The sequence below is a fragment of the Cyprinodon variegatus genome, unplaced genomic scaffold (genome assembly GCF_000732505.1).
Source record: "Cyprinodon variegatus isolate N-32 unplaced genomic scaffold, C_variegatus-1.0 Scaffold9, whole genome shotgun sequence".
Lineage (NCBI taxonomy): Eukaryota > Metazoa > Chordata > Actinopteri > Cyprinodontiformes > Cyprinodontidae > Cyprinodon > Cyprinodon variegatus.
In genome coordinates this window covers 1793094-1807202 of record NW_015150462.1, presented here as the reverse complement: position 1 = coordinate 1807202, position 14109 = coordinate 1793094, and the positions used below count along the sequence as shown (strand labels likewise).

The 14109-nt window shown below is 37.4% G+C and overlaps 1 protein-coding gene across 3 annotated transcripts in view; it reads left to right on the top strand.

The window, feature by feature from the left end:
• Positions 1–5093: 5093 nt before the first annotated feature.
• LOC107086731 (multidrug resistance-associated protein 4-like) overlaps positions 5094–14109 on the top strand; it is a 76551-nt gene continuing 67535 nt past the window's right edge. For 2 of the 3 annotated variants that reach the window (XR_001481320.1, XM_015377861.1), the window contains exons 1-7: positions 5094–5820; positions 7394–7504; positions 10020–10140; positions 12474–12698; positions 12800–12889; positions 12962–13125; positions 13251–13376. Coding sequence is in view for 2 of the 3 variants with exons in the window: in XM_015377861.1 (XP_015233347.1) it covers positions 5600–5820; positions 7394–7504; positions 10020–10140; positions 12474–12698; positions 12800–12889; positions 12962–13125; positions 13251–13376 (1058 nt within the window). In the remaining variant the exon portion in view is untranslated. Of the gene's footprint in view, positions 5821–7393; positions 7505–10019; positions 10141–12183; positions 12214–12473; positions 12699–12799; positions 12890–12961; positions 13126–13250; positions 13377–14109 lie in introns of those variants that run through there. The other variant, XM_015377874.1, reaches the window with a different exon arrangement.

Genomic DNA, 14109 nt, shown 5'->3' with positions numbered 1-14109 from the left:
ATCAAATATTTGCCGCTGTGCCAGAAACTAGGCTTTAAAAGCTTTGCAAAGAGAACAACCTGCCTCAGTTTAAATAAACAAATCTACTCATCTTTCATGGCCTTTACAAAAAGGAGCTGAACAACTCTAGACTGCAGGAGAACAAGGGCACATAAGTATTTTTAAAAATTGGCTTAGAAAAGATACTAGGAGATTGCTGTCAGGTCTGACCCTGTTTTACTTCTGCGTCTTTTTGCACTGTCTGTAGGAGAAATTTTACTGCAAATTGATAAAACGCCATAATACTCACCAGTTTCTAGATTATGGCTTGATACTGATTTCTATAGTCAGCTCCCTCAACCGCAGTGTGACCTGGGTCCCTTACTCTCTGCAGTCATATGATACTGCATTCCCAGCTTTCTTTTTCAGAACCCAGAAATAGAACTTATGGAGGTCCCCCATGTATTTTTTCAAGCCTCCTAACTTTGACTACAGCATGAAATACTTAATTATTTTCTTCCGTGGTCTAATCTAGTTGTTTTAATGTCTAATGACATTAAAACTCTCCTGATTTCAATAGTGTGAATAAAAGGAGCACCTGATGACCCCAATTAAATAGGAAAAATTGAAAACTAAAAATCAGAGTTGAAAAATATATTTTATCAGCTGCAGCTTGAATTTACTTTCATAAGACACCTTTTGTTCTAATGTTGCAGTATGGTATATTGTAATGTTTACAGGCAAAAATGAAAGCGATTCCCTTCTGCTGTCCTTTGACTTAAAATAGTCAACTTCTTCAGTTTTGCTTTTAATAATTCCACCTGATGCCATGCATTTTCCTGGTTTAGTAATCACCAGAAATCTCTGTTTGCCACAAGCTGGCTTTCACCTCCCACATGTATAACTGTGCCCCTGCTCTCATTTACCCTATTTACATTAACCTCTGAAAACCGATCCATGCTGAGCTTGGATCAATTATCCGTGCCTACTAGTTTAGTTCCTTACGACCATTTACACACTGCTAGCACAATTCCTCGCCTTCTAGTGACGATCTACAGTACTAATGCTCTCTAGCAAACCAACATGGCGGTGCCCGTAACATTTAGGAAGTAATGTTTTTTTAATCATTGTGATATTTTGTTGTTTGCGGAGAGTCAGGCAAAGAAGGCAGCCTTTGGTGAATTTACTTGACAGAGTCTGCTTTTGGAAGTGGATACGACAAACGATAGTCTAACCTCTTAAAATCCACCCTTATTTTGGGTAATCTCTGCCTATTTTGCATACCCAATTGGAAAAGCAAATAACTTAGGAACTGTAAGCCCAAATTACATGTGCAATGCATTATTTGAAAGCTAATACCCTCTAGTTTTTTTTCCCCAATTGGTTGAGTAGAACGCAGACCAAACTGCATCAGTTCAAACATGACTCAAAGTTGTTTTTTTAATTCTCTGAAATGATCGATAGGTCTTTTTTGAACAGCAGTAATAAAGACATGCTTCAGAAAAGGCAGGTCTCATTATTTTAAATTTGATCTACATCATGTCAAACACAAATGTAGAACATTTCAGACCTCTGGCTATAACAGTTCCAGAGCTGTGGGGTTTTGAACTTTTGGTGTCAGCTTGGAGCTGCGATCAATGGCTCCACCTGCTGGTGGAGCCATTGTGTTTCTAACACAAGCCTGTAATGCGGTAACCCTCTTAAATGAACTACACACATTTGGGCTCATTTGAAACCTTATTTCATTGGTTACAAAGCCCAACACCCCAAGTGGTCTTAACCAATAACACCAGAGAGTATGTCGTCAATCATATCGCGCGTCACTGGCTGATTTTGGGGACTATATCGCTCAGATCGCATCATAAAAATATGCAGATACTTGTGTGTTGTAGATAAGAAGACAATGTAAAGAACCATACCAAATATTGCGGGCTAACAACCGAGGAAATAAGTAATAGAAGTAAATATTAGCAAGATGTCCGGTTGCAGAAGTTTAACGGGCGGATTATACTTCTGCAACCACACACATTAAATGTCGCTTGCGTCTGGTCGTGAACCAGTGTTGCTGGTATGCTTCTGCAACGTCGGTCTGGAATTTGTAGGGACGCACAGCAATTTCCTACCAAAGCACTAGGGGGAGCCTATTCGAGAACTTGAAAACTTTGGTGGATGGTCACGAGAACTTCTTCGACGGTGCCAGCAGGAGTTTTTATTTTCCAAAACAACAATGGCGCATCTGCAAGATATTGCATCAAAGAGATGGATAAAGAGTATCCATTGTTTTTATTACTCGGTTTTGGCGCACTCCGTCACCGAATCAAGAAGGACGACCACACAGACAGCCAGAAAGACATACCAAGGACAAATATCAGCTGCTTTTTGTCTGCGCTGGTTTGCGACCATCAGACGCGTAGTCAGGATTGTGGTGTAGTCAGTGTAGTCGGGGGGGCGTGTTTGCGCACAGAGACAGATTTGACGGTTGCAGACGCTATGTGTCAGAGTATAAATTGGCCTTAATCTGCCCTTTAGTGGTTCATGCTTCATAACTGAATAGTTGATTTCAGTACATTTCCCTTATGTCAGCTGTTAATTGCTGTCAGTTTACGGCTCTCTGTTTTTGGCCTTGTCAGCAGAAGGAAGCAGGAAATGCTTTAAAATCATTATGATAAGTAATTTTTTGTCATACGTTTTTAAAAAGTGAACTTTATAGATGTATTACACATGTTTTAAGCCTTTATTTCTTGTTTTACGATGATTTCTGGCTTACCTGCAGATAATAAATGGGTAATAAATGTGTTTTTTGGGCTTATGTTTACAAGATTTACAGCATTAATGGAACATGGCATTGAGGTTGTCAACCTTTGGTTCTTCTTGGTCAGGAAGTTCAGGTTTGGCAGCCTTCAGCTTGTCTGCATTCTTATTTCCGGTGTTTCCCTATCTTCCTCTGCAGATAGAGTTTAGATCTGGCTGTCATAGACTTCCTGCAGGCCCTGTTTGTAGAATAGGATCACGCAGCGGTTTGTGCTTAGAATGAAACAGCTGGTTATTTCTGGTAGCCCACGGTCCTCCCAGAAGGCCATTCACACACAGGCAGAGGCGTAGCCAGAAATTTTTTATAAGGTTGGCCAGGCAATAACAATGTACGTTGATGGGTGGCCGAAAGCGAATAGGGGACAGAACCTCAGGGTTAAGCTACACTGTTCAACAGGAAAATTAATGAGCACAACATCCATATTTTCTAAATCAAGACAAACTGTCCTTTTCTGAGGCCTTTGCTAACAAATAGACACATATATGGTGGATACAATTCTTTCAGGTTTAAGTTCTGGGGCAAACATCTTTTCCATTGTCATTACTTATTTTTTATCAATAACCATTCTGCAAAAAAATATTTATTTACAAGTAAAAATACCTACATAAATTGATTATTTAATACGTTTTTATTAAAATGGTTATTTATCTATGATTTCACTGAAGACTCCTAGATGACTGTACCCCAAATAACACAAAATCTAGTTCTGAAAAGAGCAGGAATTCTGTACTTATCTTTAATTTCAATATATTTCTGTGCATAATTAACCACAGTATCTTTGTTGTCAAGTAAATGTTAATATATGAAAAATTAGAATGGTTTGAATATTCCATTCTATGCTCGCGCAATAGAAGCCCCAATGCCCTCGATTATTATTCATGTGATTGGATGTGTAACTGTCATTGGCTGAAGGTTGCGTCTATGACAGCCAGACCTAAACTCTATGGGGAAACTCTGGAAATAAGCATGGAGACACGCCGAAGGCTGCCAAACCTGAACTTCCTGACCAACTAAGAAGAAACAGAGGTTGACAACCTCAATGCCATGCTCCCTTCATGGCATAAAGTTTATAAAGTTTATGCTGTAATTTTTGTAAACATAAGCCCCCCAAAAAAACAAAAACAAATCAAGAGCATTTCTTACCCATTTACAGTGCAGAAGCGTAGCCAGGACATTTTTATAAGGGTGGCCGGGCAATAACCAATGAACACTGAAGGGTGGCCGAAAGTGGATCGGCGCCAGAACCTTAGGGTCAATCTATACTGATCCAACTGGAACATGAACAACCACAGCATCCATATTTTCCAAATAAAGACAAACTATACTTTCCTACAGCCTTTGCTAACAAGTAGACACATATATTTAAACATCCATCTAGAAAAAAGGAATAGTGGATAAAATTCTTTCAGGTTTGAGTTCTGGGTCGAACATCTTTTCCATTGTCATTACGTACCTACTGTAAATTGATATTTACAAGTATTAATATCTACAAAAATTGTTTATTTACTAAGTTTTTATTAGAATAGTAATCTATGATTTAACTGAAGACTGGCTTGCATTGTCTCTTTACGCCATATAACACAAAATCTACTTCTGAAAAGAACATGAGTTCTGTACTAGAGGCCTGCGCGGGACAGATTTTCCAGTCCCGCAGTGTTCAGTCCCGCTCCTGCAAAGAATTATGATTTTCAGTCCTGCTCCCGCCCACAATTCCCGCATGATTCCGACGTTCGCCTACTGCTCAATGCAATTCGTTTCAGGAGTTTAGTTTGAGGAATTAAACACGCTGTGTTTAGCTGGGCACATTACTGGCCGATTCTTCACCGCATAGTGCATGACACACGTTAGGTGGCACGAGCTGCAATATCCAGCAGATTGTGATGTGTATATATATGATAGACATAGACAGATAATTTATGACTTTATTTTACGTTTTAAAAAAACACGTTTTTAGTTTGCGGGACTGCCACTTATCACTGCTCCAGCCCGCACCCGCACTGTGAGTTCTCCCTCCCCAGAGTTTCCGCGAGTTGTTAAAAGTCATTAATTAATTATTTTTTAAATTAAGGCCTGAATTGGCATTACAATTCATTAAATGTGAATATTTTGGCATTTAAAATGCTTTATTTAAAAAAAGTTTATAAAAACAATTTCTATATATTTGCAAATATGCAAATATATCGCGATATATTTGTGCGAAACTGCTTCCGGCGGATCGTCAAGCCGTATGTTCGGAAAAGAAGCTCAAGGCGGAGAAAAAAGCTGTAGAATGGGGAAAATGCTAATTTCAACAAAAGTGGCTGGAAATCGAGGAATTGCAGCCTGCCGACAGTAAAGATGAAGAAGGAATTTGCTGTGTATATACGAGAGTCGTGGGTACTTTTTGCATTAAAATAGTTTTTAATGCAACAAAAGCTTTAGAATAGCATTAAAAAGCATTAAATTAGAGTTGCTCATTCCTGTTGCTCATTCCCTGCCTCCCGCCCGCAATGAGCTTTCAATATTTGTCCCGCGCCGCACTGCTTTGCAGGGCTCTATTCTGTACTTATCATCTTTAATGTTAGTATCTTTTTGTTGCCAAGTAATTGTTAATCTATGAAAAATTAAAATGGTTTGAATATTGAGAGTATTACTGCTGCCAATGTCAGTATTATGTGGGGGAAAAAATATTAGAGGCCACCCCTGGCCCCCCATCTAGCTCCGCCCCTGCACACCGGTCGCGCAATAGAAGCCCTAATGCCCTCGATTATTATTCATATGATCCGATGTGTGACCGCCATTGGCTGAAGTCGCGTCACATGACAAGAAATGTGTAAACACCAAACACAGGAGCTGTATTTTAAACGAGAAGAAGCCGTCCGGAGCTCCAGAGCCTATCGGCGGAGCCTCCGCCTGTCCTGCGTCCGTCCGCCTGTCATCGATTCGCAGCCAGGGGCTGACAGGAGCGGCCGGAGCATGGAGATCAGGGAGAAGGGAGGCAGGACCAATCCGCTGGCGACTGCCAACTTGTTTTCACGGCTATTTCTATGGTAAGTGTTGATGGAGCAGAGCGGGCAGCGAAGCAGTGCGCGTCTGTCCAATGAGCGCCTGGATTAAACGGAGCGCTGAAAATAAACAAAACATGTTTGTTTATTTTTGCAGTCCAGCGTTACAGCACTCCTTTTTAGTTCAGGTTTCCCACCTGTATATATATCTATATACATTACAGAAATATATATTCAAAAATTACCACCTGTATATATATCTATATACATTACAGAAATATATATTCAAAAATTATTATATATATATATATATATATATATATATATATATATATATATATATATATATATATATTTTTTTTTTTTTTTTTTTTTGCAGTCTCCCTTTATATGATTGTAGGCTGTTCCCACCTGCCTCATAGACGCTTTAACTTCTAAAGTTCATGTAAATGAAAAAAAGGAAGAGAACACTGTTCTGCATACAAACCACAAGGATTGACTCTAATTTTTGTTCTAAAGCTCACTAATGTGTCGCTTTTTAATGCATGCACTTTTCCAAAAAAGTGTTTGAATTTAATAAAAACAAATCATAGCTGTAGAGTTTTCTGCATAATTTTAGTTATGCATGTTTGATAGCTTTAGTGCTGTGAAAATATGTCCTCTTAGAGCTTTTTTTAGTCACAGTAAGTAATTTTAATTATAAAAAAAGGCAAATCTGCCTTATGTTGCCTTTTTAAGAGAAATCTGTATATTCTGATTAAATTCTTGTGTGCAGAATAGTTTTCTTTGAACATATTCACTTTAATTTTCTGTTTTGTTTTTTGCATTCTTGGGAAAATCTCTTTGCGTTGCATGTGATCATATGAAGCAGTCTGTAAAGTATTTTTGATAACTTTTTTAAAGACATTCCCTTAATAACCTGATTAATAACATCCCTCCAAAATCTTTTAACCCTCAAAAGTAATCAGTGTTCTCTTGATCATTTTCTTGCTGGATAATCTGCATTTGCTTTAGACAAAGGTCAATAATAACTGATGACCCCCTTTTTTCTTTTTTTTTAATCAGTTTAGAAACGTTTATAAGTAAACTATGCCTCTTTTTCTGAGCTGCATGGTCACAGGCCACTAGGCTGAAGGTAAAGTCCCTACTCCGGCTGTTACAGAACCTCAGCAAAGAGTTATATTTTACCTATATCCAATCTCCACAGCAATCATTAGACATATCGCCATGGCAACCAGTTGTTTGGGTGGAATGTCAGAGAAAATCCCTCTGTCTTATCATCACAATCATAAAGAGGTGTAGTTTGGTCATGCTAATGGGATCTTAAGGATATAATCTGGTCAGATGAGTTTAAAATTAGGCCTTTTGTTTCGGAACAAATGTTAAAGAGATAAGTATCTAATAAACGCCTCAATGTGACGTTATAAAGATCCTTGTTAGAAGGCTTGGAATAAAATATATGCTTTATTTAATGCATGCACATTAAAATATGCACATCGACTGACATATTTTACTCCAAGACCCTTAAAATTAATAAAGGGTATAATTATATTAGAGTAGCTTCTATTGTAGTGGATTGTTATGCACTGTTCTAACTGCATTAGTGATTCTGATTCAGCTGGCTGACCCCACTGCTGCACATGGGCCAAAAGCGGCGGCTTAATGAGAACGACATGTACAGCGTTCTGCCAGAGGATCGCTCCGAAAGCCTGGGAGAGGAACTTCAAAGGTAAACCAGTTTATACTATGAGGTTTTATCTGCTTATGGTTGCAGGCATTTTACATGATTGTAATTAAGTGGGACTAGAGAGCAGGGATCTCAGCTGCTGCTTCACTCAGGTTGATCCAGATGGAAGGTTAATTCCAGCTTCCCTGATGCCATATAACCTGCCTGCCTTTGCCCCCGTTGCTCCCTTGAGATCAGAAGGTGAACTCCTTATGAAATACTGCAGTAGTGTAGCTTCAAGTGTGCACACTTTAATCCAATGCATCCTGAAAGAACATTGTTTGTGTTACATCATTCTGATTCCTTGGAGGTCAATCAACATGGCCACACCTTGAGTGACTTAGCGTTTAATTTTCCTCATAATATTAAAACTGGAACGCCACCAAAATTTGTCACCACAAGTTGGAACGTTAGTGCAAAAGGATTGTGCAAAATTACAGCCTTCAAAACAGATGCTACTGCATGAATGATGGCGAAACTATCCTACTTTACTGTTTTGTCTTGCATTAGTAGTTATTTTTTAAGTATGTAGGATTAAGTCAGTTTTTCAGGTTCTACCTTTAGTGGTTTACGGGCTGATGTGTTAAATGATGTTTACATTTGCAGTGCTTTTGCCATTGGGTGAACAAAATAACCTCAGCGTAATGCCACACACCACACCCACTGTTATTGTGAGGTTTTCTTGGTGATCCTATTGTTTTGCAGAAAGAAATAAAGATAATTTTCCAAACAGTCCCATACCATCAACCCACCTCCAGCATCATAGGCAGTTCTTATAAACCCATTGCAAATTTTGGGGATTTAAAGCCAAGCCTGGATGGTTTTCTTTTGAGAAAGATTTCCTTTGCAACTGTACAAATTAAAGTAAATAGAGCATAGCAAAGATGGTTGTCACATGAACACAACCAGCTCTTGGCAGGAATTTCTACAGCTCTTTCAGTGTTGCCCTGGGCCTCTTTGGAGGCTCTTTAACTACTTTCCAACTATTCATCCTCATTAACTTTAGAACAAACGTGCAATATTTCCTTCACTTTTTAATGACCATCTCTGCTGTCTATGATGGTGTTTGTAACGTTGGACAAAAGATGTGATCGTAAAGAAACCTCTATAAATCCGCTGGTTCTGTTGTCAAGCAGACGGCATGATTTAGGAACATCGTTATTTGCTCATGCAGTGATAAATTAGATTTTATCACTCATAATTGATTTTAATGCCTGTTGTTGACTTGTGTTTGCACTACTCAAAAAGCATGTTATTCCCAACAGTTGATATATACAGCACCCACCATTACCATGGTACAGTGTTTTTAATCGTATACCCTGCAGGTTTGATTATTGCAAAGCTTTTCTCGTGGAATCAATTGAATAAATTTACAACATAGAAAGTTATAGCATTAATTCCTGGTCAGAGAATTTGGATTATTTTTTGCCAGCATATTGCAGCGAAAAATCCGACTTCTCCAGCTTGCACCAAAGATTTTCAGTTCGCCTTAAGTCTGAGCTCTGTTATGTTTGGGAAAGAAATGTCATGCTTCCTGAAGTGATCTTTTTTTTTTATAATGGGAGTCTGTTAAATACAAAGTTATGGCCTGGGAGGTGAATCGTTTATCCACCATGTGAGAGTTAAACAAGAAGCTTATTGTGTCAATCTATGTTAAAACACCGATCAATGCAGCATTTTTTTTTTTTAAATGGGAAGTTTCTTCGTCTCTGCTGGCCAACTGGCCTAAATGTAGGAAATCAGTAGAGCAGCTGACATACATTTAGAAACTGATATAACGTGCGATCAGATAAATTTAAGGGTATATACATTTTTGCCAGTTTATTTTCTCCTTGATTCCAATTCTAATGACGCAAAAGTTTTAAACTTTTCCTTGTCATCTATAGAATTGTTCACATTTGCTACCAGAATGAATCATTTTACTGTGAAAAAAAGAATATTCACATAGATAAACAGGATCATGTTGTATTTATTCATTCAATTCATTTCAGCCAATTTTTGCTGAAGTAGCCGAATAACTGTTTTGCAAAGTCTCAATTCTAATTTATGTACCATTTATTTTTTTACATGGAGGGTTTAATCAAATTCTGCAAGTCAAAAATGTAGAGACTTTTTTCAGATTCTGTACAAAACTTTTAATGTTTCTGCTTTTAGTTTAATTATATCAGAACAGAGTATCCATTGCAATAAAACGAAATAATCCTTTTTTACAATGGTCCAGTCAAAGTCCAGACCTCTCACTGATTGATGTATTCTTACAGGAACTGCAAACAAATACCTTAGTTACAATGTAAACATCCCCATCGAAAGGATATCATTTTAGCTGTAGTCTGTCTGTCTAAAGGTTTACCTGGTTTACTGTTTTCTGCAGCGACATCTCGGCCAGGAACTGGATCCAAGAGAAAGAAGCTATTAATTTACACTCTTATTAACTTAAGCTCTCTAAAAAAACATGAAATGCTAATGTTTAAGATGTTTATTTTAAGTAAAATACATATAAATTTCTTTGATTCTCCAGATTTTGGGCCCAAGAGGTAAAAAAAGCTACAAAGGAACCCCGGGATCCAAAGCTGGCCAGGGTTCTCATTAAAGCCTATGGGAAATCATATGCATTGGCTGGGCTGTATGTATTTTCAATGGTATGTTCTTCTTTATATTCATTTAATCTAATTAACATAATTATAGTTAAAAAATATTGTATTTTATTAGTTTGCATGCTGATAAGAGGTTTGAAGAAACATTCACATGTTGTCGTGTGCTCTGTGGTGTCACCTTTGTTTGGTTTAAAGCTTTATGACGACTCCACATATCTCACTGAAATGTCTGCGATCAACTTTATGATCAAAGAAGGATAGCTTGTGTAAATAGACAGAAACATTAAAGAAATACCTGACCATCACAGTACCGCCACATTTGAATATAAAGCAGATGCAGCAGGAGGTACTGCTTCCAAAAGTCCACTTCTCTCTGAACTCTGTCTTCCAATCATATGTTTTAATCATGAACCTTGATTTTTAAGAGGCTATGGAAACCCGTAAAGTTTGATATTTTGGTGCTTTAGTAAGTTCCTGGTTTATTTATTGTGCTGCTTTAGTAGTAACTTTGAGGGGTTGCAACACATGGGAAGGTTTATAATATTTTTTTCTCAGTTGTTGGATATTTTCTTCCATTGTTGTTTCCATAAGTCGGTATTAAAGTTATAGATTTAGCATCATTTTCTGTACAGAAAGCAACCAAACATCCATGTCCAAAAACAAAAAATGATCCTCTTTGCACACGAATCACAGGTTGCATCTCATATACATGTTTGGCTGAAGGGGTTCATTGTTTTCATGGCCTTGAATGTTCTTTGTCCAGAGTCCATTGCAGTGGGACTGCATGGTTGGGTGGAAAGGTGCTTGCATTTAGCTTCCATGCATGCACCTGGCTGCAATTGCAACTCCTATACTTCTATTTTGGAGCGAACTCTCTTAAAGGGGATTACCACCATCCAAAAAAAACAAAACAAAAACAACTTTATACAATTTTATTCTGAATACACTTTATTTTTCAGCCCTACTGACCAAGATGAACTATTTCGCTCCTCTTTTCCCCTTTCATTGACCCATTGACCAAGTCGATTTGACAGAGACCTTACTTAAAAGGAGGAACATTTGCTGATAATAACTAAATAATTTAAATAACTACTTACGGGTTACCTTGACTATGGATTCCTCTGAAAGGTTTTAGGTTAATTATACCCCCCTAATCTCCAATGTAAATTAGGACCTTTAAGATGGAATGTAATTCCCTTTTTTTCAACTTTAAGCTCCCGGAGAGAGTCAATCAGAACGGAACATTTCCCACGCATGCTTTATTATTTTCACTGCCTCCCAGTCAAAATACCTTTCAAGCCATTTTAAGAGTGAAGGCAGATTACGTTTAAAATATGTGGTATTGGAGGACAGCTAGGATTAACTATAATGCATGGCAGTCAAAGAACGATGTAGGTGGAATGTGAAATATTACTACACAGCTCTCTTAAAACCATTACTTTATGCTTCCCATCCCATGCATCAGGTATTCCTTTTATAGCTCTGCCAGCCGCTTGTAAACTCCAGTGTGAGCTGATGGTTTTATAGGATTCGTTGTTAGATCGCCAGTTAACTCCTGAAGTAGGACAATGAGGAAATATAGCTTAGAAATCTGATGTGGCTATTATTCAGAGTGCAGAAAATTGTTGAAAAATAAAAGAAATACAAAACTTCCTCCTGGATTCACAGCCTATTTTTTCTCCACAAGGGGTCAGTCACGAGATTTGAGGCTTTTTAAAGTGAACTCAGGTTAGAAAGAGTCAATGTTCCTGCAGGTTGAATAATTTTTTGCTAATTTAATGATATTTTAAATATTGAAAACGATCAGGTTTTATCTCAGGGTTGTACTTTTAAACTAAGCAGGCCACAATAGCAATAAAACTATTTGAAAAACACCTTCTGAAAGAGAACAGGAAACGTCACTAAAGCAAGTCTGAACCTCAGGTTTTATTATTAGCTGGCGTTCCTCCATCTTTACGTTTTTCTTTTTATTTCTTATGACTAATACCTAATATGCTTTATAGCAAAGAGGGTTTGCTATTTAGTTTACATTTAGTTTTATTAACAAAAGGATGTGAAAACCTGGATTTTATCTCCACCTTTTCTTAGCTTATCTGCTGATGCGCCAGGATTCTACTTGTGAGTCATTCATTTATTTAGCATTCTTTGTATTAGTGCTTAGATTTCTTTCAAATTAAATCTTTTAATCTGTAACATTAAAGATTAAAAGGAAAAGAAAAATGTTTTTATAGCTCTGGTACTGTATATAAAATACGTTTGGAGAAAGTGATGGAAAATGCTTTTATTGTTAATATTAAAAAGAAAAGGATCTTTTTAAATATGTTAAACCTGAAAGGTGGGAAGGTGTTTTCTTATCAAGATCTTTCTTTGTCTTAAAGGAAGCCATTAAAGTTGTCCAGCCTCTTCTTCTGGGGAAAATAATCGAGTTCTTTGAGAACTATAACCAAGAGGATCGTGTCGGTCTTTACATGGCGTATGGTTATGCGGCTGCCATGTCCATCTCCACCTTCGGGCTGACCATCCTCCAACATCTTTACTACTACCAAGTGATCAGAATTGGGATGAGGGTTCGAGTGGCCATGTGTCATATGATCTTTAAGAAGGTTGGTCAAACAGTTGGAGGGTTTGCAACCTAAAAAAACGTCATAGGAAGTGTTAATGGTTGCTGTGTGTTAACAGTAGAATGGTATATTTGTCTTTGCAGGCTCTTCGTCTCAGCAATGAGTCAATGGGAAGGACAACCACAGGGCAAATAGTGAACCTCCTTTCAAACGATGTCAATCGTTTTGATGAGGTAAGCTAATGCTAATCTTAATTTAGCCATATGAACTCTATGCAAGGTCATCAGTATTTACTGTGTTTGTAGATTATGCTGAATTTGCATTACCTGTGGGTCGGACCTCTGCAAGCTTCGGTCATCATCATCTTCCTCTGGTATGAAATCGGCCCTTCCTGTCTGACGGGAGTGGCTGCTATCGCCCTCTTAATGCCCGTGCAGACATGGTTTGGGAAGCTTTTTGGTGTCTTCAGGTGAGAAACTGAAGCCTCGTTTTTTTATGACCATCTGTGACATTTACAATTATTTTTTATTATTTTGCAGATTGCGTAAAACTTTTTATTTCCCTCCGGAAACTCAAGAGCTTGTTGTTTTGCAGGAGCAAGACGGCTGTCCTTACAGACAGCAGAATCCGTATCATGAACGAAGTAGTTTCTGGCATCAGAATAATTAAGATGTACGCCTGGGAGAAACCGCTGTCAGCTCTGATCACTGATGTCAGAAGGTGAGGAGGAACTTTTTAATTTGCTATGAGTAACACCTTTCAAAGACGTTTTTATTACCCTCTGACAGATTTAAAACAAATTATATAGTATAGTTTAACCTCTTTTTTTTTTTCCAATGAAAAACCCTGATCTGAATGACTCAAAACTTCCCTATTTATAATCTTTGATAACAAATTGATATAAATTAGCCTTACTTAAGGGGTTTTGATTTATTTATTTCATGAAATATATTTGAAATATTTCGTTATATTTCACTTTTAGAGTATTATGTATTTAAAGGTACTCTACAGTTTTATTTGAAATTAAATGACACTCATTTGTGCTCATTTGTGCTTTATAATGTAACCTTCAAGTATTTCTCTTAAACTGGTGAGGTCACTAAAACAAAATTAAAATAAAGCCATAAGGAACCAAACTGAAGCAGAAAGAATTTGCCTCATCCCTGAATAGAAAAGTTTAAAACATTTAGATAATAATAAAAAAGTAAAAAAAAAAAAAAACTTTTTGAATCAGTGGCTCTAGCTTTAGTTAGCGAACAGGCAACAGCCTCAGCTGACATCACTGCGACTCAAAGCTCTTGCAAAGACAATTTAACTGGGGACATAGTGAAGCACAACATTACCTGAAGCATTCGATGTGGCATTTTTGCCTTATTAGCAAAGTCAAAAGGAAAAATTTTCAAATCAATGAAGTTATATTTTGCGAAAACTCACAAATCAACTTAAAGGACAA